At 41.1% G+C, this 27,703-nt stretch overlaps 1 protein-coding gene across 2 annotated transcripts in view; it reads right to left on the bottom strand.

Moving 5' to 3' along the window:
* Positions 1-15,751: 15,751 nt before the first annotated feature.
* rai14 (retinoic acid induced 14) overlaps positions 15,752-27,703 on the bottom strand; it is a 34,909-nt gene continuing 22,957 nt past the window's right edge. The window contains exons 7-21 of one of the 2 annotated variants that reach the window (XM_044012486.1): positions 27,607-27,677; positions 24,192-24,298; positions 23,927-24,111; positions 23,276-23,301; positions 22,971-23,057; positions 22,585-22,674; positions 22,067-22,192; positions 21,572-21,673; positions 20,035-20,751; positions 19,462-19,943; positions 18,732-18,900; positions 18,428-18,595; positions 18,172-18,330; positions 18,025-18,090; positions 15,752-17,458 (exon numbers count right to left, since the gene is read on the bottom strand). In XM_044012486.1, coding sequence (XP_043868421.1) covers positions 17,372-17,458; positions 18,025-18,090; positions 18,172-18,330; positions 18,428-18,595; positions 18,732-18,900; positions 19,462-19,943; positions 20,035-20,751; positions 21,572-21,673; positions 22,067-22,192; positions 22,585-22,674; positions 22,971-23,057; positions 23,276-23,301; positions 23,927-24,111; positions 24,192-24,298; positions 27,607-27,677 — 2,642 coding nt within the window. In that variant the 3' untranslated portion in view covers positions 15,752-17,371. The remainder of the gene's footprint in view (positions 17,459-18,024; positions 18,091-18,171; positions 18,331-18,427; positions 18,596-18,731; positions 18,901-19,461; positions 19,944-20,034; positions 20,752-21,571; positions 21,674-22,066; positions 22,193-22,584; positions 22,675-22,970; positions 23,058-23,275; positions 23,302-23,926; positions 24,112-24,191; positions 24,299-27,606; positions 27,678-27,703) is intronic. The other variant, XM_044012487.1, reaches the window with a different exon arrangement.

Raw genomic sequence — 27,703 nt, 5'->3', positions numbered from 1 at the left:
TAGTGAATGAGACCAGAGAAGAAGAGCCAATAAACATTTCATCTGTCGAGAAATCATTTAGCGGTTTCGCACGCGCACACAGAGCATACAGTAATCACGCTTATTTCTTTTGCCCCGTAGAGCAAAAAACAAGAAAACTGATTTACACACGGGACATTACATAGTTGAAGTAATGCACACCATATGATATATATATCATAGAACACAATCATCATTTCTGCCTTAATGTCGGGCAGGTGTGGAATAACAGTGTAAGAGCAGAAGTTGAGCAGTTCAGCACTAAACCTCTGCGGAGTTGCACTCTGGACAACTCACTTGAGACTTCCTGTCATCAAACACTGATTGGGAGATTGTCCTTCCAAGAACAACACTCGCCCTTTCAAAAATCTCCCCCTAAATTGACGGTTGTTTGTATTGTGGAAGTGACAAAGCCCGAATATGTTATTGTAAAGCCTGCGGAGGGAGGAGGTTCACTTTTTTGTTTAGTTTTTTGACAGTTGTCCAAAGTAGCAGGTGTTTTCTGAACTCGACCACGTGGTCATTCATCACAACCACGGTGTCAGAAGACACCTAACCTCATCAAACTGCTTGTTAACTCACACTAGAATCCTTCTTTCAGTCACTTTTGTCAGTGTTGTAGAGCAGTGACAAGTTATACTGTCCTGCAGATGTAGTTTTCAGATTAAAATATAAAATTGTCATCGCGGGCGATTGTCGTTTAATGTCGGAGGACGTGTTAAACATTAGTTTTATCCCGTGGGGACAACACGCTGCCCAGAGCTGCTGTTCCCGCGATAACAGCTGAATGTCATTGTGTATAAAGATTTCATGGAGGATGGATCGTGTATGCGTGTTGCTTTAATATTCTTATAATGTGCCGCGGTCGTCAGTAACGGCTGTAGATCGCAGTGCAGAAGGTAAACGTTATTGCATAGCGGTGGTCCCAACCTGGAACACATTAATTCACTTATGTTAAAACAAATATTTCCAATATATTATCGATATGTCGTTGCGCTCTCGGCTTGATAACATCTTCTACTATAAATGAGTACCATGAACAGTCACTGATATTGCATGACATGCCTGGTTTTGATTTTTTTTTTTTCCTCCAAATGATCAAGTTGATCTTAGCACAGCTGTTCCCAATCCTTGTCATGGATACTTAGCGTGTTCCCATGCTTATCTTTACTGTTTTTGGCGCTATCGATCAGGTATTACATAATCGCTTGTCAGTCTAATAGAAATGTGAAAGAGCGTGATCTAAGAGAGAGACTTTTGAACATCACAGAGCCACAGGGCCATGATTGATTCACCAATGAAGCAAAAGGAATTTGACGACATGGGGATGAGGCCCAGCAATCAACATTTTATCAAGCAAACCTGGCAACCCCAATTTTAAACTTCAGTAAAATGATGTAAATCAAAGTCTAGTCCACATGTAAGTGGGTGTTTTCTTCCTCCAACTTTCTTTTTATTATATTTTTTAAGGGATTCCACTTAGGCTCTAAAACATTGGGGTAGTGTGGACATAGGCGTATGGAGAGCATGATTTATGCAGTTTTAAACAAAAATGGAGTAGTAATATATGGATGTAGCATAACAGTGCAGCTACGACCAAAAACCCTTAAATGTGTCGGAAACATATTTAATATCAGCAGCAAATTTTGTGTTTTTTAATATATAATGGGAGAAATAATGTCCGCTCAGTTTTAATTGGACCAATAATAACGTAACACCTTTGCTTGGCTTAGGTCACTGGTGTGAGTTGAGTGTGTATCATCACTTCCAGCAGCAGGTCACACCAGTTCAATGAGCTCAGTAGGAAAAGGGTGACCCACATTCTTTCTGTCCGTCTTTCTCATGGTCTGCATGAACCAGTGTCAGTCCTAACACGTGCGTATACACACAAGCACATACTCTCGTACTCGCATACATTTTATTTATGTTTCCTAAAAAAAAAAAAAAAGTCAGATTTTTATGAAATGGTATTCTATTTCTCAACCTACCCATCTGTCCGACTGTGAACCCGGCAGATGCAGTGATCCTTTTAGTGGTAAATCTGTCAATATGTCTGATGTTATATACGTCTCTCCCGCTCGTCCAGCACATCCAGCCACTAGCGTGAAATCGAGTGGAGACTTCTTCATGTTGGGAGGAAAAACGCTCAGCTTGTAATGAAAGGAAACTGTGTTTGTGTTTTCTCAGTCCCCACTGGGAATTTCATAAATGCCAGTTTTACCAAAATTTAATTCCATTAAATTGCTTTTTTAACCAAAACTGTTTTAAATAAATCCTCACATGTTTGAAGCATTTTAGTGTTTAATTGTTTCAGGTCTGTGTGGCAGGATGAAAAGTAATGAGAAGAAAAGTAATGATGTCATGAAAACAATTTGTCTGAAAGTTTTTATCTAAGATTGACGGGGAGAGAATTTAAATGCAGGTTTCAGATGAACTCAAGTCGGTGTTTGTTGTTCATGTTGACGGTTCATAAAATGTTTCAAAAATAATTTTTATTTTGTTCCTCCTGTTATTGTCATCATGTTTTTATGATTATTCTTTAAGGAAACTATTTATTCAGCGGTCTACAAAACATGACACACATTAAAAAGTATCCGTTTTTATTTCTTGACTGTTGCAGCAGCACTGCAGAACTATCCCAGTTCCTCTTTGTGTCGCTCCTCTGCAGAGCATGGAGATCTTGTAAAAGTCCAACTGTGAAGACGGAATTCCAGGGCTTCCAGGAAAACGGGCCATCAGACGGCTTTAGGCCAAATAAAGTTATTGATTAATCATTCGCTAACGGGCTCCGGCGTTGCCTCGTATGGGAGACTTCCAAAGGCTGAGGCATTACTCACGCCGCCTGGTGTTACACGGGCACGCGCACACACACACACACACTGCAGTGGCAGTAGAACTGGAGCCTTCACAAAAACACTACTTCAGTGTGTGCATGTCGCTCTCAGGCTCCTCTGGCCTGGTACCGGACTGTAGCTCACAGACTAAGTTTGGTTTGTAATTCAATCCCCATCTCTCCTGTGAACGTTTGACAAGCGGCGCTCCAGCAGGTGACGGAGGAAAAATGATTTTAGTTGTATACTATGTGTGTATGTGTGTGTGGGGCTCGGTGAGAAATTAACCCGAGCCAGACGAGCGGCGATTAATTTAACTGATCAGAAACACATGGTTCACCTGCTGCACAGCTCTGATGAGAACTCAATGTATGGGCCAGATACACCGGGGCTAATTCATTACCCTAAGTACATGTAGATTCATTGCCTCGGTGACATCAGTGCATCAAAGCAGTATCAGCAGATTGGATTACTGATTTACAGCAACGATGATTACCTTTTTACAGCGCGACGGAGTGAAAAAAGGAGGCGAAAAAATCTCCTTCTCAGTAACGTGATGACAACTGTATTTTCATGCTGGTGTCTCCCTCATTACAGTAACACAGAACACATGCACGCGGTGTCGGCTGTTTGTTCTTCTAATTAAAAGACCCGTCACTTAAGGGTTCTTACTTTTCCCCAGGCTAGGATGCACACAAAGAGAGATGTCTGTTTTACAGTGAAACTAAATGAATCATTGTAATTATTGTCAGAGGGGGCGCTGGGAGGGAATACGTCAAAGGCCGACATTAAAGTGTCATGTAAGTGTGAGCGTTACTTAAGACGAGAGGGAATATATCATGGGCTTGTTCGAATTCTCCAGCATACTCATGATCCACGCGCCAATGAAAGTCTTACCTGATGGCATATTGCATGAGACAAATGGTTTCAACAGTTCTGTAAATGCTTTTTCAGATATGAAAAAAAAAAGAAAAAGCAACAGACACACAAGTGCTCCAGGCCAAGTTGATTCAGCTACAAATTATATTTTCATTCCTTTTTTTTTGCTTTTTTTTGTTGCTGTGGTTTGGGTGAAATCCCTCGACGCCACTGCTGCGAAACCATCTGTTGAAGAGGAGAGTAATCAGTGTCAGGTGAAATAACATGGATGGACCATGAATCACTGGAAAAATTCAACTAATGTTGATTACAAATATGTATTGGAAATTTCAAGCAATGCTTTGGACAGCTGCTTTGAGAGATTTGGGCTCTTTGGTTTCAGGATTTGATGCGAGTGTACTCACTGTCACTTGCATTTTGATAATTTTCTTGGATATTTCCTGAGCTTGACAGTTTAAATGTCCAACAGCTGGGGTTTATATAAGCCAAAGATTTGCCCTCAAACGTCTGAGTTTAGTGTGGAGCACAGTGTGATTCACATAAGCCTTAGGAAAAAAAACAAAAAACATTGTTGGACATTAATTACACCTGCTCTTTTTCAACCATAAGATGTAAATGTGCCATGGAAGCGTTTCCGTTCATTCACACTGTTTGTGGAGATTAAACGGTGGTGGTTTGAATTCACAGAGGCAAACATTGGCAGCGACAGGTGATTTTATCGGTTAGTGTCTCAACTTTTCTGTTTATTTTATCATTACTGCAATTAACGCGTAATTTCAATAAAATCGCAACATGGCTTAGGCTCTTATCACAAGAGGTGCAATATTTATTAAAGCCAAACTGCCTATCCAAATTTATAATTTGCATTGTATTCTATTTTATTGTCTGCTGCAACATGTGAAATCTAATTTAATCTAATCTAATCTTAAAATGATCATTCCCTCACAAAAAGCATACAGCAATTGCAATTTCAGTCAAAATAATCGCAATTAGATATTTATTCAAAATACGTTCTGCTCCAACACTAAGCAGCATAAAGTGAGTGTCTGGTTGAACGTTTGAGCTTAAAAGAAAGTATGAGCATTAATATGTAAATGATGTATGTGTTATTATGTGAGAGCTTGCTTTTTGCTGCCCCAAGTGGTGAAGAAATTAAATTCATAAATCTGCATTTAATTATGAAAATGTGCCAATTTTAATGTCTTTACACTATTGTTATGGTTAATTTGTAACCACAGTACATCTTTTATGATTTATCCATCATTTTCTATGCAAGCCATTTACCTGCAAAGAAATGAATAACTTACAGTAAATGAAAAAAATAACCGTGGAAATATGATATTGAAATAGAAGCATCATGTGACGCAGAGGAAACAGAAACAAATATTATTTGCTCTTACCTTTTTAATTTATTTGTGGAATTACCTTATTGCAAAGTTTGATGGCTCGTTATGGAGTAGCAAAGAGTTCAAAGTCGGGGAGGGTTTTTCAATGCGTCTTCTTTTCTTTTTTGAGGATTTCATTACAAGTCATTATTTTTCATCAGGCCGCAGCAAATGCTTCTTCTAAAAACTAATGATCAGCTCGAGCCCACACATTTCCGATTTTCATGACTCGCATGGTTTACTCTAATGTACACAGCGTTTGATGAGAGATGTCTGACTCTTCCGAAAGACCTGTATCGTAAGCCGACACCAAACGTGGTCTCAGGGTCTAGTTGCTGTTTTGTAGATGTGAGGTTTCATTGCCGACATCTGAATCTGTCTCCTCTGGCTCTGGACTGTTTAGTCTGAGCGCCGGACTCTGCCATCTGCTCTACAGCTGCCTATTAGGGGGGTCTAATTGGAACAATGGTAATGTCCAATCATCTATGCTACTTAAAACTCACGTCTAATGCAGCTAATCAGGAGTTCAGAGGGAGCCGTTACTGTCACAGAGGTGAAGAGTTATAATCTTTTGATCAATAATATCTGTCTTTATGACCCACGGTGAAAGAATTAGCAGCAAATTCTGATACGAACAGACTTCAACTGGAAATTCCAATACATCTCGTATCCAAACCTGATTCTATTTACAGCTGGTATTAATATGTGTCTTGTTGACATGCAGTTATGATTCCGTCTGGTTCACGGTACATCCCCTGATAACCAATGAACAAAGGGCAAAATGCAAAAAATTACTATTTTTGTTTATTTAATCTTTTGATTGACGGACACACAATTGAATGATTTATTTTTTTTCAACTCAACTGCCAGAATGTTTCTTAATCTCTGTATTTTTATTCAGTAATTTCAATCTATATACTGTAGGGCTGCAACTTTTGACTCATTCTCAGTTGTTTTGTCCATAAAATGCAGAACGCAACGTAAAGACGATGTCTTCAAATGTCGTTTTGTCCACAGACCAAAAACACTAACTGTTAACTGTCACAGAGGAGCAAAGAAACCAGGAAATGTTCACTTGCAAATGGTAAAAATTGCAAAATTAACCCTTAGAACACAGAGCACTGAGGCTGTTTTTTTTCCATTACTATGTTAAAACGTATGTACACAGGCTATAGGAATGTGCAATATAGAGCATTTTATGTCCTGTTTTTCAGCACAAACTATAGGCAATTTGATGATATGATGTTTATTTCTTCATTTTCGCCAACTACATTAACACACCTGAACAAAAAGTCACATTTTCAAAGCTTTTTTTGATGAACAAAAATATTATATATTGTGACTTCTGCACAAGTATTGCTACTCCTGTAGCCTGAAGATGTGACCTATAAGCACACACCCTATGTCCATATAAGGACTTGTGCTTTATTACCACTGCAGTTTGTGCACTAAGGGTTAATTCAGTCATCAAATAATAATCAATCCCTTGCTGTGGCCCAATATGATGTGCATAATAACTACATTAGACCCAAACTATTCTAAAACCTGCGAGAGTGGACTTAAACTGTGACTACGCAGCATGCGTTCAGACACAGCACAAGTGAAGGCTGGCTTCTGTCAGTGCACAATCAGTGTAGTTATGCACTATGTGAAATCTTTCCAAAAAATAGAGTTGGAGATAAAAATGTGAAATACCGGCTGTTGCGTGGCAGGGACACATTAGGAAAAAAATATGATAAACTTTGGTTTTGGTTACAAAACCACGGTGTTGGACAAATTAAACTCTTGGCCTCGTGACAGAGCTCGATGAAAGGTCACCGCAGTTATTGCGTTTACTCCCACGTGATAAACGAGCGTCTAAACCGAGTATCGGCAATCAATCACAGTGTCATCGATACTCGGCTGCGTCGTGGTTTGAGGGAAACGCTCGTGTACAACCACAGTCGGTCTCATTCATCCTCTGGTATGTGCATGGATGGATTTTCCATAGAAACGAGTGCGGGACATGATACAGTGTTTCAGTGTGGATTTAAGTTGGGACGGACACGCGGGCCCGCTGCTCGTGTGGCTCAAACCACAACATCGTCCATATGGTATATTCATACAGTTTTATTATTGAACTGGACCCTCTGTCACTTTAGTTTACAGTTTTCCTTTACCAAACCATCTCCTTCTCATTTTCCTTTTCATTACTGTTGCCTCCATCTCTGTGTGAAAGTATCCCCGCGTCTTTCAACGAGTCTGATTCATTTTCTTTAACCTCTTTACCTCCGTCGTATCTCACAATGATTGGTTGGACCCTCAACACTAGCCTCCCCTGAATTCTGCTTCTTTCCCAGCTATTCTTCCTACACCTTTGACATCAGTTATACTGTATCGTTCCTCCTCCTCCTCCTTTCTTCCTCTTCATCCTCTCTCACTCTCATGCCCCTCAGCCCTGACACCAGCCGCCCTTTGAAGTCCCCTTTTAAGAGCACAATTAACCCCCTCCTCCAGACACTGCACTCACTTCTCACCTTTTTAATAAGACAAGTGTCGAAACTTCTCTCTCTCTTACTCTCTCACACACAGTTTGTCCCACAAACACACACATATACACACTTGGAGCTACCTTACAAAAAATGCCTGTAAATTCTTTGTCACTTGGCTGCAAACCCTGTAACCTCTCCCTGTATATGTCGCAGTACTGTATGTGTATCTGTGTGTGTGTGTGTGTGTGTGTGTGTGAGAGCCGGTTTCTGGATCTCTGACTCACTGTTAATGCAGCTTCCGGTGCTTTGATACCAAGTGAATCAGTGGTGGTCACTGGGGGGGCGGCAGTAGACCACCTAATTGTGGCCCAGCATGTGTTTTTGTGTGTGTTATAGCTGTGTGACTTACACAAAAAAGGTTGTTGTACAAGTGTGCACACTCGCCAACATGCTGCTACAACAGCGTCTCCAAAAGCTCCTCAAAGACATTGGCCCCTCTTCATAAACCAGGCCTTGAAAAGGAACGAGGTTAGCGTCAAATTCTCCCGTGATTTGCCTTAAAGCCGCGAAAACTATGCGTCCTCTGCGTCTCCTTTTGCCGACAGGATGTAGCCCCCCGGTTGTAATTCAGTGCAGGTGAATCTGCTTCTTTGTGACTCAACCTGAAGCTCAACGATGTTTTCTTCATAATCCAAGAACGAAGTCCTGATGAACGTGGCCTGATAGTAGTGGATGTAATGAAATAATAATGAAATGGCTTCTCTGCTTTGTTCTTATGACTCCACTGAACACTGTTTTGTGTTTTGATTCAAATAACAGGGGAGCTTTTGGGAGCTTGGCTCCCCTGAAAGCCTACTTTGAGACAGGGGTGGGCGTGCCCTGAGTCATTGTCCATTGTGTCACAGGTTATAGACTTATCACTAACAACTTAATAATAGTTATGTATGTATATATATATATATATATGTGTATATATATGTATATATATATATATATGTGTGTGTGTATATATATGTGTATATATATATGTGTGTGTATATATATGTATATATATGTATATATATATATATATGTGTATGTATATATGTCTATGTATATACATATGTATTTATTCACTCGTTACGTACCAATTTCCAAACATTTTTCAATTTATCCACTAATGCTGCCTTTCCTGCACTCAAATGACCTACATTTTAATTTCCCTCTTGAACTTCTCCTCACCGAGTTGGACAGCGCCGTCTGTTGTGTGTCGGCCGCGCCGATGGTTGTAAGATAGTCGGGGAAATGACGGCAGAGTGACGTGATGTTATATGCGAGAGAGTACTCTCTTGATGACATGTGTCATCCAAACCTTTGCGTTTATTCCATGACTAGAGCATAATCATTGATGTTTGGTCGCGGTTACAGTCGTGCAGGTGTTGCATGGTGCTGAAGTTGCGCATGTACTCTGGTTCACTTGGAGCCACAGAGCCAGGTCATGAATCACAAGAAGGAATTATTTTCCAAACAGCTGCCGCAACCTTGGAAGCTCATTTTTTGCCCTTCAATAGTTTTGGAAGCCATAGTGGCCTCAGACTAATAGTGTGCAAAAAAAAAAAAAAAGGCTGTCCGTCTATTTTTGGGCACTCTTATCATCAGTCAGAGTGTGCCACAGGGTCCAGAGGAATGACATGGCGCTAAGCCTGTTGAGAATTGAGTTAGATTGAGGGGATCTTATGCAAACACAGATGTGCTGCCTTCCTATAATAACTTCCTCAGAAGCGACAGCAGCTCAGTGTTGAGCTATTTAAGACCAGGAATCCTTTGAGGAGGGAGGATTTTCCTTCCCCACTTCTGTGTCCCTCCCTCTGTCTCTCTTTTTCTGTCATTAATAACACAATATTGTCCCATCTGTCAGGGGAGCCAGCGTGGAGCACGTGTTTCCAGTTAGGCTCATCAGAACCCGATGTGTGGAGGCCAGAGTGAACATGAGGCACTGGGAAGCTTGGCCGGGAGTGGAAATGTCGGCACTGGGAAAGGTAATTAAATCACAGGGTATCCACCATTTTACTGCTCAGGTATACACTTGAGTGATATATGAAAAGTCTGTCTGGACTCACAGAGACTCTCGGGAAATGTTCTTGCTTGGACAATAAATTGTCCAATTCATTTATTTGATATGATTTAAAACTAACACATTTTACACAGTATGATTTCTCCTCCCATATCCCTGTCTTTCATGGCTTGCTGTACGTGAAAGTACGTAACTTCCACGATAAGCCGTCGATCATGCGATCACATTTTCTTGTCTGATTTGTTTACAAAGTTAAGTGCGATTGCACTGCGACACACGAGTAAATTGACATCATTATTAACATATTTGTAAGATGCCATAATGTACAAGGAAAACAAGAAAATAGCATGATCAAAGGTTCCGTTCAGCCCACTGCTATTACCCCACCTCCAGACAGCATTGCTGCAATCACTCTGTGCTAAATCAAATGCAGAAATAAACATCTCTGGGGTTTGGATCTGTAGCCAAAACTCTCTCAGATGAGGGACCTCATCCAACTATCCCACATCTATACAGAGGAAAAGAGCACTTTTCATCTGTGCTGCAGCGTGTGATGATGCATTATTGACAACAGGTTGAATGTGATCAAAACACATGCAAAGAATTTGACTTTTCTAGATGCAGAAAACAGCGGGTTGGAGTCATTAAACTGGTGGCTTTCTTTTATTTTCTCCAAAACGGGAAATGCACCATATGGTGGTTTAATTTCAATCCTTCATTAACACCACATTCAGACAGACATTACGAAACATCCTCATATTTTACATGATGTCGCTGCTCTAACATTGACACCCGTTCACGGTGTATTAATGGCAGTGTTTCTGGGCGGGGGGATTTGCTGCTGAGACTTTGTGTGGTCTCTGCTGGGTTGTGGCCTTCAAGAGTCATAAATGTAACCGTATCTCGGTGACCTGGGCTACTGTCACGGTCAGCACCATGATGTCAGGAAATGCATCAGCATGCCCCGGAGATGTTGCGGCAGTTGTAGGGGAATACCACCTCATTTAAAAAAAGAAAATCACATCTGCTGTCCTCACAGTGCAACACCTTCAAATATCTCCGAGTATCTTTTCTCCCAGAGTGAGAAACCAGAGAGCGCTGCCTGTAATCTGTGATCTCATTCTGGTGTCCAGCCCACATTCAAAAATGATATGAACGTTACATTTGAGTTATAAAATGTACATTGGTATACTGTTACAGTCACCTTTTCCAACTCAAAAATCGATTTTCTATGGACCTGCGTGATGGTCACAGATGCGCTATCGTTTGACATTTTTGAGGGACAGGGTTAAATGTTCACGTACAGTATACGTACAAGTTCACATAGGGGCAGCTAGCTGTACGTTCATGTGGAAGAACAGGTTGTCCACTGTCCAGAAGGTTGATGGTTTGATCCTGGCGGCCCCTCTGGCAAGTTGCCGAAGCCCCTAATTGCTCTTGATGACTGTGCGGGCTGTGTGTGAGTGATGTGTGATAGGAAAAAGGGCTGCATGTATGAATGTGCATGTTAATGGTGAAACTAGAGGCTAGAAACGTGCTATATACTGTAAATGCAGAGCAATTTCCCCTGCAGACAAACTCCAGAAATATTATACTCTAATGGTCAGAGGAGTTGACTCGCTACAAGGAACTATCCTCAAATCAGGTCAGAGCCTCGCCTCGCTTCTCCTCTCCTCTCCTCTCCTCTCCTCTCTTCTCCTCTCTTCTCCTCTCCTCTCCCTCTCCCTCTCCCATCCTTCTCATCATTTCTGTGCTTCCACCAAGAGCCAAATGTAGATTACTAAAAAGCATCTTTGCATTAATATCATCTTTTATCCATTAGACTTTGGTTCAAAGACCATTGTGAAAACGCCTCCAGGAAACACAACCCGCAGATTTTGAGTCATTTCGATTTGGTTTACTTCAGAGAACAACGTATGAATGTTCTCCTTCAAAGGACGGCCTTGTAGTGGAATTAAAACCTTGTTTTTCACCAAAAAAAACAAATAATGTGTCTACAAAGTTCGGGCCAATGTCCAAGTGCAGAGCAAACAACCCAGCAATGTTGTAACACGCTCAGAACCGTTTGTGTTTTCCTTTCTGCGTATACTGCGCTTTTAATTGTGTGTTTGTGTTCTTTTTTTTTTAACGTGTCTATGTGCATGCATGTGTGCGAGTCTGTTTGTGCGCCACAGTAGGCTGCAGGCGAGGTTACATCTTGCAGTAATTAAGCTGCATGCGTCTCTTACGCCCCTCCGTTCGTCGACTACAGGGTCTTATTTCAAGGCCAGCCAGCGTTAGACAGACTGGGACCATTTGATGGCTTGGTGGCTGGGGATAAACGCGTGAACACAGCAGCAACATGTTGCACACATCAGTTAATTGTGCGACGATAAAATGTGGTTGTATTAGATGAGCATGTTAACAATGTTGACAAACCATAGAGATGCATAACATAGCAGGAATGAATGAGAGGAAGGGGAGGTAAGGGGGAAAGAAAGATGGAGGGAAATAGGGAGGATGGGAAGAAGGCTGTAATGTGGTGAGTTGCTGAAAAATTGGAACCAGAAATGGAAATAAGATTTTAATTTGGAAATGGCTCAAATATGTTTCCTTTTCATCACCGTGCCCCCCACCCCCACTGTTTGTTTTACCATCATACCTCCACGATACATACATTAACATTAGTGTGGTCTACATGTTCTGTCACAGCGGAATGAAAATCATGCCTTTTCCCTCTCGTTCCCAGATGACAACATGACTAAAACCATGCTGAACGTTATGAAAGACATCGCTGACACACCAAAACCATCCTCTGTGGTCAGAAAGCCAAAAGAGCCATTTAGCACAGCTAAATGTTACAATATGATTATTTTCAACTGTATGTCAAAACAACAAATAATCACTTGTGGATGGGGGAACACAGGCATTGTTTATTGAGACGGTGAGTGAACGCAAAATAACGCACTTTAGTTGTTGCGTGTCCCTACGCAGTGTTTTGGAATTATATTTGACTGACACATTTTATATTTTACAGTCTTTGGAAAATTAGTTCTTAATGTTTATGAACCACAGTGTTTTTATTTATTTATTTTTTTAACTTGACTGCAAAAGCATGAATGAAGTCAGGCACTGATTTTGGATGTTAAACACTTTTTTTTGCTTAGTGATATGGGATTTGCTGTAAATACATAATATAAATAATAAATAAATAAGGCTAAGTTTAATCACATTGTTAATTTGATGTATTACATGACGACTGCAGAGCTTTAGAAGGATAATTATATTCCAAACTGTGACAGGACTGGTTGGTAGAATACGTCAGAGGGTGTGAAGATAGAGAAATCAACAATAGTCAGCTTTACCCTTTAACACCTAAGCCTCAAAATGTCCATCTGGACTAATTTTCTTCAATTTACTGTATGTTAAATTGGTGTTTTAACAATTTAAAATGAAGAAAAACAAAACATTTAATTTAGAACAAAACACTTGAACAGTATACAACATATTTAAAGTAACATTTGTTTCAGTAACAGGCCAAAACAATGGAAACTTGTGTACAGGCCTTTTTCCATCTCTTTCCTCTCTGCTGACAAAGACGCTGATTCGCTGACTTCCTGCAACAGCGCAAGTGAAATTACTGTAATAACCGCATGTTGGCCTTGATTTGCAACTTCTCAGCTTTCAGAAACCGCCTCTGAGGGCACAAACCGTCGCGTAATTACGGTAATGCAACGTGCGCTTGCGCAAACGTGTCGTCTGCACACGCTCTGTGTTAAACAGACAGAAACATCCCAGAATAACAGGGAAACTTGAGCTCAGAGGTCAATATTTGGTAACACAGAAATGACTCGTGCTGCACATACAGTACTACTGGCAGACACAAGTACCAGCACTTGAGCAGATAACACAGCAGAACACCACCTGCTCCCTGAGAGGAAGCATACAGCCTATGACGCACATTAGTGACAGGCCATTCAACAATATTTACTAAGCACACAAACCTTGATGAATAGGAAATGCACTATAAACAAATAGCAAGGCAGCTGAAGCCGCACTACTCCACCGCTGCATCGCTTAATCAGTTAAGGGTTACGGTAGTCAAAAAATATTCTAAGGAGGAAAGCAACCTCTTCATCAGCAGCTTCCTCTGCTCATTTCCGTCTTTAGCCTGTTCCCCTCGTTCCTCTGGCATCTGATACATGTTTGTATGCGGCTTCAGAAGAGTCTTAGTTGCAGATTCGTCATCCTTCCAGTGATTGAGAATATTTACTTGTCCCAGTCTCCTGATCTGCGTCTTTTGACTCTCAATGTTCTTTCCTTTTGGCCACAACCTCCATTCATTTCCTACTTGAAGTAGCTCTTTCTTTCTTTGCCCCTGTTCTTTGACCTTTCTGTATTGAGTTAGTCACGTCACCCGAACTCTCTCTACTCTTTATTATCCACTATTATTGCTGGATATTTATACAATGCAAAGCTTTATAGCCTATCTTTTGGTTGCATTCATACATCATCTGTCTTTGTCCTTTTCAGGTAGAGAGTCTTGTTGTCCTGTCTGTCCTCTGGAGTTCCCCAGGGTTCATGTCTGGGTCCTCTCTTCATTTGCTGTTGTTTGGCGTTTTATGGCTTTAATCCCTCAACCTCTAAATCGTTATTTTCTCAATGGTGGTGGTAATTATAGAGGTTCTAACAGAAAGTGTCTAAACAACAAATGTCAAGATAGAGTACAGAGAAATGTTCCATTAAATGAAATATACAGTATTTCAAATTGAGTTCAATGTTTGCACTAGGAAAAAAACTGCAAAAAAGGTCAATTTACTCAGCAAACTGAAACACAGGAACTAAAAATCAGACCTATGTTTGTACATCACCATCACACGACTTCAAAATGAATATTTCAGAGTTTATTCTGCCACTCACACACTAGACACTTTGAGATTTCACTGCAGCCCAGGTTGCTGGACAAATATCACAGCATTGGATCGCTCTCCACTAACCCTCGCGTCCTAAGGGCAGAAACGTGTGGGAACGCAAGATTGACAGGAAGTTGTCGTGTAAAGGCAGAGGTGTGTGTGCATATGAGCAATGTGTGTGTTTGCCCAGTGGGCAGAACACAGGGCCAGGGCAGGAAACGGAGCGGTTGTGCCACCGGTTAAAGGAAACAGAATGGCAGATAAATTATCCAGAGTCGAGCTGGCAGGACTTCTGAGAGCCAAAAGCTGAGTGGACTCTGAGGGAGGAGGACAGAATGTTGACATGGAGGATGGAGTGTATTACCCGACAAGAGAATAAACAGTGCATATGATATTTCTTAATTTGTCAAATCTTTCACATTCTGAAGTGTGTTTTTAACTTTGATTCTGGAACATGTAATGTCATGTAATATGATGAGAGCAAGTACAGAAAAGGGACATTATATTATGCCATGTGCATATACTGTGTATCGATTGGTGAGATTTTCGAGGGAAAAAACAACTTAAACTGACTTGGTAAGATGTTCTCTTTGGCATATATGCTGCAAATCCATGGCTAAAACACCATTCCTCCTTTGATAGTCCAATGATAAAGGTGCAGTCTAATACGTCCACTCACGATGGGCCCAACTTTATCAAACTGTTTGTTTCTTTCATTTCTCGACTTACTTATTCACCCCTTTCCTGCTATGTGTCACCCCGTCTGTGAGAGAGAATGATACAGATTTGGTAAAGGTTTCCATCTAGTGGTCATGTATCGCCTGTTCAGTCTCACCGCAACAACCCTTCCCAAATGTAGTGTTTTCCATAGAAATAAAATAAAACAGAGAGCATAAATTTTAGCTAAAGTTAAACTGAATCATATGTCATGTTTTGTGCATGCAGTAGAGGTCAAAGGTCTTTCATCGCTACACGAATCAAGAAGAAAACAGAATGTGAGGGATGTTTGATTTTGTGACACTTGTACTACACATAGCCTCAGGATTTAAGTGACAAAATGCCAAACTTCAACAGCCTATGACCAAGTAACTAATGGTTGCTTAACCAATATGATCTTAGTAATATATTATAAAACCTTTTCAGAAATCCTTCATTACAGTGAGTACATTTCATAGACTTGGAAACCTGAGATGTCATGGAAAACACAAACATAAACACATCATGGTGCAGAATCTTGAACATTTATTAGTGTGGGCCCAAAGAGCAATTGGCAAAAAATAACATTTTTCATGTCACTACAAAACAATTTTGACTTCTTCCTTTTCCCTTTCTTTGTATGAAACATTTCAGTCATGGCTAAGATGTTTGATATCGTCGAAGCAGCGAGATAAAGGCATGAATAAAAGAAATGACGGTTGGCGCTTCAGTCAGTCTGATCCAAGTTCATTTAATCTCACTCCGCTTACACGGTGTTAGTGGTTGTGTGTATTTTATGATTAGGTGTAAGGTAAAAAGGTGATGCGACTAAAGGTGTGTGGCTTTAAGTGTGGTATTAAGGCAGATGAGTGGCGTGAAAACAGTTCATGAGCCATTAAGCTCAAAGAAACATATTCTCAAACACTCAAAAGTACACGTCTGTACCTACAATGCAACACTAAAAGAAATAAAAAATAAAAATAAAAAAAAGAACTTAAGGAAGCCTGGTGACATTAGCATATGTGGTATTTAGTGCTAATCTGTTCTCCGTAAGTGCTGCGGATCTGAAAAATTGTAAATAACTAAGTGCAGGCACGTGACACACGGGAGAACAAAATACATTATGCAAAATTTAAACATTTTGCCTTCAGCGAAAAATCATGCTTTCCAAACAAGAAAACACAAAAAAGAGAGAGGGAGAGAAAAATATCTTGCCTACAAATGATCCATCTCTTGGGTATTTTTTTTTACCTGTAAACTGTAAAATATCAATACAACAGTAACATAACTATCAACTTATTTAGATGTCACTAGATCACACAGTGCATTGGTGTACTGAAAGAAGACGTTTCTCATTCACACAAAGCAAGGCCGTAAAACTACAGCTGTCAAACCTCTTCATTTACGTGTACATGACTTAGAAAACATGGCTGAACAATAATAGTTCCGTAAAATACGTGCTTATAAAACATCGCACTAGTAGGAAAATAGCAATACAAATACGAGTCGTGCTCTTCATCGAGAGGAAGTGCGGCCAAAAAACATTTCCATGTGATTTGGGGCCGGTGCTGAGCAAAGTCGCGTGCATCGTTACGATGGGAACAAATAATTTAGATGGTATCGGGAAAAACCATGTAACATTTAGACAGGTAAAATAAAACTAATACTGTAGTATCATAAAATAGATACTATTATTTCCAGCAGAGTCTTTTCTCTCTCTGAGCAAATATTGTAACAGCAAAATGCATGTGATTTTTAAAAGGTGACTGCACATTTTCAGTGTAGTGTCGACGTACACGTGTTGTACATTTTTTGGCTGGTACGTTACCATAATTGACCAACTTCTACTCCTAACTTCCCAAAAACATCCTCCGTCAATGAGTCGATGACCTTCAGATCTTAGTGGGTAAGAATGACGTACGTACAGGTGATGAACATACTGAAATGATTGTAAACATTTAAGATACAGGAGGTTTACCGAGAGGCACGTTGCATTGGTCTGGCTTGTCATCTGGCACAAGCGTGAAGTGTGAACTGTGAAGTCGGACCGAAGGACTGAAGGCTGTGGAGACAAATGTGTCCCAGAGCAGCAGTTCATCTTCATTTCAGTCACAACATGCTTCAGGGAAACCGGACCCAGTGAGTCTCAACAGGCCTCCTTGGCTTGACTTGGCATCTTGCACATCATCAGGATCTGCTTCAAGGCTTTCTGGACATCCTCATCCATCTGACCCTGAAGGTACATGACACAGGTTCATTTAACTACAGTAACAGTCATGTGTTATATTACATTATATTATGACAAGTGAAAGGCATTGTTTTGTGATTTAAAACTGGTGTTGTTATTATTCTTCGTCTTTAGTCTTTGTCAATGAAAACAGGCTCTGTTTAGTGACTGAGGGTGCATGTGTTTGTATACAGTGACAGAGCAGGGGCTGCTTCTTTCCACTCTACTACTACTACTGAAAATGTTTGTTCTGTGTGGGAAAATCACTGGGCAACATGAGATTTAGACACTGTACTGAGAAATGGAGAGAGCCGATGGGCTAAATCTACATTTTCTGAACTAATTTGACATTGGATAGAAGGTAACAGACATTAGTTTATATGTAAAAGTTAAGCAACTCACTTTAACACAATATAATGTTATCAAACGATAAACTAGTTCAGTCTACATAAGTGTCCCAAGCACAATTAGACTCATGCATGTTTTAAATTAAAACTAAAACTATCTGTATCTGTCCCTTCAGTGAAAAAAATCTCGATTTGGGTATAATGTAATCCAGTGAATGAATTTACCTGGACAGCATAGAGGAGGTGCATCCTGTAGACTGATACTATCTCATGATGCTGCTTGTTTGACTCCTACAAAGAAAACACATGATTTTATTGCGTTTTGTTTTAAAGTACATTATTATTTTCAAAAAAAGATAGAAGGAGTCGTACAGCTAGCTGGTACTGTAGCTGTTTGATCTGCTGCTGCATCGTCTCGAGCTGCTGGTTCTGCTGCAGCCTCTTTGAGGGCGAGCCAGAGCTATAGGAGAGCTGTGACAGACTGTTCAAGGCATCCTTCAGCTTTCCCACTTCCCGGGACAGGTCGTCTATCTGAGGGGGGGAAACGACACACAAGCATGTGGTTAACATAGGAATCCGGGAAGTGTTGTGTGTGTGATGGTGACTGCTGCAGTGGTTTACAACTGACCCTCTTGTTTTTCTCTCTCTCGGAGGCCACATGGTTCTCCACCAGCTGTTTGAGCTGACACACTGCATCCTGGGACTCAGCCAGCCTGGAGGACAACGTCTGGTTCTCCTTCTCCCTTGACATCAGCAGCTCCTGCAGGGCTTCTCGCTCTGCACCATTATCTCGTGCCTGATGGATTGATAAGAGATTGTTTAGGTAAGCCTTAAGGAGGAGAAAAAAAAAGTGAATTTGCTGTTGTGATGTGAAGATTGCCATCGTTTCAATCCCTCCATGGACTCCCCCCTCCTCCCCCTATTCTCCTCACCTTCTGCCATGCATCAGCAGCCTCCAGAGCCATCTCATCCTGTTTCCGGAGGGCCCCCTGGAGGAGCTGGGTCAGGTGGTTCACCTCGCCCTCCAGTTGCTCTCGCACGGTCTCGTGCTCCAGACGGGACACAGAGTCATCTGGGGCTGAAGCTTTTTCTGTCGCCAGTCTTTTGGTAAGCACACAGAAACAACTGAAACAGTTACATACAAGTACATACAGTATATACACTCACCGGCCACTTGATTAGGTACACCTGTTCATCTATGCAAATAGCACATGGCAGCAACTCAATGCTTTCAGGCATGTGGACATGGCCAAGACAACGTGCTGAGGTTAAAACCGAGCATAAGAACGGGAAAGAAATCAGGTCTAACTGACTTTGAATGAGGCATGGTGTATTTCAGAACCTGCTGATCTGCTGGGATGTTCATGCACAATGATCTCAAGAGTTCACAGAGAAAGAGACAATATTTAGTGAGCAGTAGTTATCTGGGCAAATACCCGCTTGTTACAACTAAAGCATGCAAAAGACAATTTCTGAATGCACTGAAGGGAGGAAGACCACTCCGAGGTGTGTACCTAAAAAAAGTGGCTTGTAAGTTTTTGCATCAATGTAATTAAATGATTCCTCTATGTTTTTCTCCTACACAACATTAACTACTGTGTGAGCCCATTGTAAAGTCTGTAAGGCTCTAATCATAGCAGACAAAGCAGCATCGTATCTCACCTGTTCTGAAGTGCCTCCACCTGCAGAGTCTTCTGCTGAAGCTCCTCTTTCAGTGTTTCTGATTGGCTTTCCAACTCCTTGATGGCGTTTCCCAACGATGACATCACCTGAGTGTGATCGGAGAGGGCCACGGAGCTCTGTGCCTGAGCCTCCGCCTCCTGCTTCAGCACTGAAATCTCTGTCTGGGCAGCTGTGCACTGCTTCTCTGTGTCGGCGAGCAGATCCCGCAGCTCCTCTACCCTCCTGCTGAGCACCTGGACCTGCTGTTGTTCCACAGAGGGAGACGACGGTGCAGCGCTCTCAGCTTGGGTCTCATCCAACTGTTTCTGCGCGGTGTTTAGCTTACTCTTGGTTTCGCTATAGGAGTGTGAGAGTTCAAGCAAGCGGCGTTGCAGCCCGGCAATGACCTCGTTTAGCTCAGCCTTCATTTCTTCAAAGTCTTTGGCTGCAGCTTCAACAGGCACTGTTCCTCTCAGTGCCTCCTGAAAGAACAGGAAGAGAAAAAGTGTGTATCAGTGAAAGAAAAGAAAATGATGATCGGATGAAAAAACTGTTGTAATATTCAACACTTACCTGGAGCACCCTGATCTCCTCCTGCGCTTCCTTGTACAGCTCCTCAATCCGTCCAGTCCTCCGTTCTTTCTCCTTCATGCTCAGTTTTTCCTCCTCGGTCCTCCTCAGTGCCTCTTCCAACTGTCTGATTCTTTGAGTTGCCTTCTCTTGCTCAGATCCTGACTGGACAAGCTGCGCTTTTAACTGTTTTAAGTCGTGTTCAAGTGTGGATGCTATTCCTCTGTGGATCAGCTCGCCTTCTTCTCTGCCCACGTGTTCCCTCAGTTCCTCTACCTCCTCCACTGCATGTTGGTATCTCTCCTGTGTGTCTGTCAGCTTCGCCTGCAGCTCTGCCAGACTCTCCATCAACTCTTTCTCTCTTTGCTTCTCCCACACATTCTCCTCTCCTTCTCTGCCTCTCTCAGGTCTCAGCTGAGCCTGAAGTGAGTGGTTTTCCTTCCTGGTTTCCAGCAGTTTAATCTGAACGCTCTCGAGTGCTTGTCTCAACAGTCTGATCTCCTCTTTGCCGCCTCCTCTTCCCCCCTCACTGTCTTCATCCTCTTGTTCGACAGAAACACCCACTGATCTGTCGTCCCTCTCCGCTGTGGTTTTGGTGGAAGGGACTGGAGGCAGTGACTCAAAATCATCATGGGTGGAGTGGAAGGAGGAGTTGGAGGCCATGCTGTTTGGACGGCTCGTGTCCTGCAGATCGTTGTTTCCTTGGAGGGACGGATATTTCTGTGTGACGAGAGTGCGGGGTAAGAACATTTAAAGCTTGATTGTGTAACTTTTGGTCTTTTTGCCTCTTTTCGGATGAACATTATTTGTATTATTGACTCTGTCAAGCAATACTATCAGACCTGACTGAGGAAATGTGTGTGTGTACACTGACACCACAGGGATAAGAAGCATTTATCCCATCAAACTGCTAAATAAACACATTTTTGAGCAGTTGAACTGACTTTTAACCTATTAAACCTATTGTGGTGGATTCTTTGTGTTTTCAGCCACACTCCGACCTGAGTGCAGTCCTCTCGCTTTACTAGAATAATTTTGCTATTGCCTTTGCCTTGACATAGGTAATTACACAGTGGACACAGTGGAGCCTTTAGGCTTTATAAGCAGTGTGTGAACTCATTTGACAGTGGTTTGAAGGTCACAGACATTTGTTTATACTAACAATTTTAAACCATCTTTTAGAAAATGAGTATTGTGCAAAGCTGTTTTTGTAGAGCTTTCTGATTAAAATCTTAAAGCTTTAAACATAACAGGATGAAGTAATGAATTCATCCAAGGCTACTTTCTTACTCTTAACCACAAAAGCTATCTCCATCTAGAGGAGCATTTAACGTCCACATGAAAAGTGAAAGAAAAAAAAGTTAAATGAAAATAAAATTGAAGAAATAGCAATGCAGGTTTCATTTATATTATAAAAAGAATTTTTGTAGTTTGACTCCGATTGTAGGCTTTGCTTTTGCATACAGTATATCCAACACACACACACTCTCTCCTTGACCTTGTTTATATGTTTAAGGTTCAACCGAAAATCCTTGCATACCTTAAGTTTGCTTGAAAGTTGTTGGTTCTCCAATGTAAGAGCTGTAATCTTGGCTTGCAGAACAGAAACGAGAGCTGCAGATGCCGTATAACTGTGTTCAACCTGTCAACACACACACACACACATTGTGCACAGAGAGGCATCAAAGCTATGTTAAGGACCACTAGCTACCTGCTGGAAAACAAAACGAGTTGTGACAAGTTCAACGCTTAGGTTGGACCTCCTACAAGAATGTTAAGGTGAAAAGGTTCAGCAGTTGTGTGTTGTTAAAGTTAAAATGTCTAACATAAAGAAACGGGGTTTAGTTCCATTTTAACAAAACCAGAGACAATGGTGTAACATAGAGAAAAGTCAATTACTTGGACAATATAGATGATCCATTTACAAAAGGTTTAGACACGATAAAGACATTTACTGACTGGGCTGCTGTACTTTTTTGTATTAAATGAAAAGTCCATAACTTCTAAGGTAACACAGAGTTTTGCCAGTTATCACCTTGGTTTCCAGGTCAGGACCAGTCACCATCTGCTTCAGGTCTTCGATCGTTTCCAGCAGCATGTTTCTCTCCTCATGGAGCTTCTCAACCTCCTGCCTCAGTGTCGTTCCTTGAACCTCGACCTCCTTAAAACGTAGGAAAGGGGGAGGAGAGAGGGGAGATGAGTGGTGGTGAGGAAGTAGAAGGAGAGGGGAGGGGAGACCAACACGAGATAGACGAGGAGGAAGAGAAAGTGAGACAGATACAGAGATATAGAGGAAGGTGAAAGCAGATTGAAAGTGTATTTTTATTTTTACTACATAATGTGCTGTATTTCTATAAATAGAGTCTCCTAATTCCTGTTCTTTCCTGATAACGCATTAAAGGCATTTGGTATATTTTCCTTGACCATTTTAATCACAGGTTATTGCAGAAACATTAGCGTATGGAATAAATCTGCCTGTTGTTGTTTTTTATTCACGTTATTAGATTTAATTTTAATCAATTATTTAGCTTGGCTGACTGATTTTTACTGTACCTTGTAGCTGAATCTCTTGGGAGTGTCACTTTTGTCAGAACCAATGGTCCCGGGGGAGGTAAGAAGTGAGGGAGAGGACGGTCCAGAGCTCTAAACAACGGATAAGGTTTAAATTTCAAGTGTCAAGTTCTGGTCCATTAAAAAAAAAACTTGGATAGAAGGATATATAAATACTGCATGCAAGTAGTTTGACCACATGTGGCATTTTACTACATGTACTGTGCTTTTTAATAAACTGATTTCAGGTGAGAAAAGACTTAGTGATGGAACAATAATCTTAACAGGACTTAAGTCGGACTATACTCATTTCATGAATATACTGCGGACGTGCATTAATGTAAGACGTGAAGTGCTTATACTTATAAGCTCAGAGTACATGCTTTTACCTGCTGTGGACTAATAGGAGGTGGAGGTGCTTTTCGTTTTTTGGGAGTTGTGATCCGTTCATCACTTAGCTTAGCTACTTGATCATGCTAAAGAGCCAGCAAAGGAGAAAGAGAAGAGGGGTGATAGACAGAGAGGTGGAATTCAGTGTTTAGTGGTTAGTAAAAAGGATTTGTCAATCATTGAGCTACATGTAAGCTGATAACTACATTATGGGCTATACAACAAAAACATTTAGCTCTGCATCACGGATCACATGTTGTTGTTTGACTTTGAGTGTTTAGGTTAGGAATTAAAATTGTCTTACCTGAGGACTTCGAGGAGACTTTGCATCTGTAAAAGGACAAAAGAAATGTTTTTATTGACAGGGTTTACATCTTCTTACAAAAGGTAGTAGCATCTGTAGAGAGGCAAACGGTACAAGTTTATAAAGTCAGTAACATTTGAACTCCTCCAGATGGCAGTGTTGGCTGCAATGAAAAGAGTGCAGGATGAACAACCACCACAGAGATGATACGTGTGCGCGCCTGTGTGTGTGTATAAATATATGTGGAGGCATGGCCACACGGTTGGTGTAGTGGTTAGCACGTTTGCCTAAGAAGACGTGGATGTGTGACCCGGTTGGAACAAGGGCCTTTCTGCATGCAGTTTGTGTGTGCTTGGGTTTTCGCCGGGTTCTCCGGTTTCCTCCCACTGTCCAAAAACATGCAGATTCTTGGAATGGACACTCTAAATTGACCACAAGTGTGAGAGAGGATGGTTGTTTGTCTTTATGTGGCCCAGTGATGGACTGGCAACCTGTCCAGGGTGTACCCAGTGGCCCCCGCAACCCTCATGTGGAGGATAAACCAGTAGAAGATGAATAAATGAATGTAGAGGCACTATTAACTTATTATAAACATATTATATATAATATAAACGTCATGCTCAGTACACAATGTCCTTGTCTGACTCTCACCTGGAGTCTGCTGTCTGCTGAGAGCAGCTGCGAGCGCAGTTTTTAACTCCGAGTTGCCCGACAGCCTGGCGTAGTGCATGACATCGTGACCTTGTGAGTCTACCGCTGACATGTTTGCTCCCCGCTGAAGCAAGACTTCGACAACGGACACTGCGCTGAGCTCACTGGCCAGCATCAAGGCTGTCCTACAACACACAAGCACAAATATCAATGCCCAGCTCAGCATATCGTCACTTCTTATGACCGTTTTCCTTCTTTGGTATACCTTTCACTGTTGTCACAAGCGTTGATTTCAGCGCCACAGTCCAGCAAAGCACCGCACACTTCAGCATGAGAGTGTTTGGCTGACAACAGCAGGGGGCTGAGTCCATCCTTTGAGACAAATGAACAGATATAATAAGTAAATATCAGGTGTTTGTCGGAGACCCTGCTATGAAGACACCATTTATATGAACACTTGCATCTTTAATTCAGGTCAAGTCACTTTATTTGTACACATAGGTAGACTTGTTTTGCAGTTTTAAGACGGTGACAAACACCTTAAGATAGCACATAATAATACCTGAAATAAAAATCTTACAAAACTACATATAAATAGAACTGCTGTACCAGTACTAGAATAGATAAATAAATAGATATTGCATGAATACAGTTATATAAAACAACTACATAAATGTGCAGTATTGCTTGTGTAAATGCTGCTTTGTTATATTACTATTTTTTTCCCCTCCTGGCAGAGGGAAGAAGCTGAAATTCCCAGCTTATCGTATGCGACATAAGGACGAGAGCCAAGACATGTAGTCAGGCAGGTGTCTGTGTGGTGAGACAAGTCTCAGATCCATGTGAAAAAAAAAAAAGAGAGACGTGAATGTGTCCCAGTCTACATGATTTTCACAGCCTGTAAACAGAAAAGCCAAAGTCGTCCCACTGCGTAGTTTGGCCTATGATGAAATATGAGCAAAGAAAAAAACTGCAAAATTATATATTTTCAGTTTGAAATGAAAGGGTTGGGCATTTTTTTTGCCATGATTTATACGGCACAGACATCCCGTGTTTCTTACTTAGATTGATGGAACCTGACCTCAAGCTTGACCCTTAACTAAACTTTGACCTTCTATAACCTCAGTGTAGCCTAAACATTTGATTGGCTGGGACTGTAGAGGGTGGTGTGCAGTTACTGCCTGAGAAGACTTCGTTCAGCGCAGTAATGTCCACTTAGGCGAGTTCAAGTCATATGTAGCAGTGAACGTCACTCAACACTGAGCTATGAATGCGTTGTTTTTTACACAATATATAAGCAGCAGATTAGCCTGTTCGCATACAATTTGCCAAGTGAAATTATCATTTAATTATAGAGGACCTGCACAACTGGGAAAAAGCAAACAAAGGTGAAGAAACAGTACAATTTCTTTTTGTTTTGTATTACAAAGCTGCAGCTTCATACTCCACAGATGAAAAAAAAAATATGCTGTGGCTTCATGTGAGTTCTGCTAAAAACTTTAACAGACTTTAGTCTGCTCTGCTCTGCCTGTGTTTCTGTTGAGCTGGTTACTCTGGCAACTAAAAACAAGAAGAGGCAGAAACCGTTTTCTTCTCAAGGTCATAGATTCACCGTGACTGTGTGGACAGATGTGTGTCGGTGCACACATTCTACTTTTGTCATGATACCTGGAGGCCTTTTGAGTTTGTATTGTGATTCTGATTAATTAGGATTCAGTAGTACTGATAAGTGCGATGTTCCTGTTGTCCTTAAAACCGAGGGTCATATTTCAGTCAGTCTGGCATTTTTCTAAATAGAATGGGACAGTGGTGCATAACGTGTTCAACACAGTGTTTTCTGATAATAATAATAATAAGTGTTGTTTTAGTTTGGCCTCCTCGTGTTCACTGAGCTGAAGAGAGCCTCTTAAAACTGGACACTACACAACATGTTGTGAGCCCTTGAATTATTGAAATTGAAGCCCCTGCTTCAACTGCAACAGAAAAATGTCGCTTCAAAAAAAACTTACTTAAAATATCAAAAAGTACAGTGTTGCAGAAAACCAATATTCTAACATTCTTACATGATGACATGTTTACAGAGCTAATTATGTTAATATTGATATCAATAATGTTACAGCAATACACTATGAATCCTGTGTTTTGAATGTAAACATCCATAAATAAAGAATAAACCAGAATGCAGAAATGCTAAATGTTCAAAAGTACCTTAAAGGTGTACGTCAGTACAGTATTTGAGAGGTTTTCGAGCAACAGGCTGTTGGAGAATTACAGGCCGTGTTTGTGAATCACAAAAAGCCCGAGCTTCTTTTAAGTCGATGAGAAATGTGTTTCTTTTAAACGGCAAAACATGAGGAAGCTTTTATACAACCCGCTGCCGACGTCTCTGAGCAGACTCGGTGTTTACATGTACTTGATTTTCTGTAAACAGTCTTTGTCTAACATAATGTAAGACCTGGCAAACGTCTTCCGATTCAATACAGCGTGTTTACTGAAGGCCAATGTAGATCGGGTATCGATGTTCTGTAGCTGGCATGTTCTACACGACATGTTCCAAAAGACCCTGAGCTTCTCAATCTCAATGTCAGCGTAACACACGCAAAGGTTTATGCAGCTATTCTTCTTGGGACACGGAATTGACTTCTATTCATTTGTACAGTTCAACCAAAGTATTATCCCTAACCTTAACCATAACCAGTTAATGCCTAACTTTAACCTTAACCTAACCACAATTCAAATTTTCGCCATACACGTAAACTTAAACAGTTCCACAGAAATGTGGTTCTGTCTCATTAAGGCCAGGTTTAAGGTCAATGTGAAGTTGAAAAAGGTCATAAAGGGGAAACTCTACATTTTAGGGTTAGCAGTCATGTGCACAAACTACTCACGGTTTCTTAAATGCGCTGAGATGAAACAAGACGGGAGCAGAATTTCAGAAGAAACGCCTAAATGTTCAAATCCCACCAGCAAGTGATATAGATTTTAAGGCCATAACATAAAAAAATCTGAGGTTTGAACAAATAACAAGGCTGCAAACACATTTAAATAAGAAAGAACATCTGTATGTGGAGACTGAGTGTTTATCTCCAACAGCACAGCTGTGGCCTGATAATAAAAGGGAAATAAATGGGCAACACATTCTCTCCTTCATTTCTTTTCTCTTAGTTGAACCTCTTCCTCTCTCTTTACACACACACACACACACACACATGCTATCATGTTAACAAACCCGTTGGGTAAAAACCACAGGTATGGAGCATCACTGCAATGGAGACCACATGTCTGCGGCTCGAGAACAGAGTTCCCACAGTACACTGACCCTCCACGCCCCCCCGCCACACACACAGACACATGCACACACTGTATTAATAAAAATAAACAATATTAATCCACATTAAAGCGGAGGACGGTGAGAGAAAATGTCAGTCGAGGAGGACGCTTCACATTAGCTGAGAGCTGTAGTTCATTGTTTTTTTTCTTTTTCTTAACAAGCAAAAAGAGTGATTTACCTTGAGTGAACAAAGTCCTCTGGAAGTAGCGCAGTAGAACGTGATATGAATGAGACTGAATGAATGGTTTTTGTGGTGTTTTTTTTGTTCTGATACAGAGCCTATTCCATTGTGCCAGGAAAAATAAGTCTTTGGTGGTGGGGGTGTGGAAGTAATAATGAAAGTACATACTGCATCTTTCAGGTTGATGGGACCTTTGAGTTCACACAGCAGTTGGACGGTGTGGATGTTCCCACTGGCAGCTGAGGGTTGAAACAGAACAACGGTG

The sequence above is a fragment of the Solea senegalensis genome, linkage group LG21 (assembly GCF_019176455.1).
Source record: "Solea senegalensis isolate Sse05_10M linkage group LG21, IFAPA_SoseM_1, whole genome shotgun sequence".
NCBI lineage: Eukaryota > Metazoa > Chordata > Actinopteri > Pleuronectiformes > Soleidae > Solea > Solea senegalensis.
Note: the sequence above shows the minus strand (reverse complement) of the source record. Positions and strands in the feature narration are given on the sequence as shown.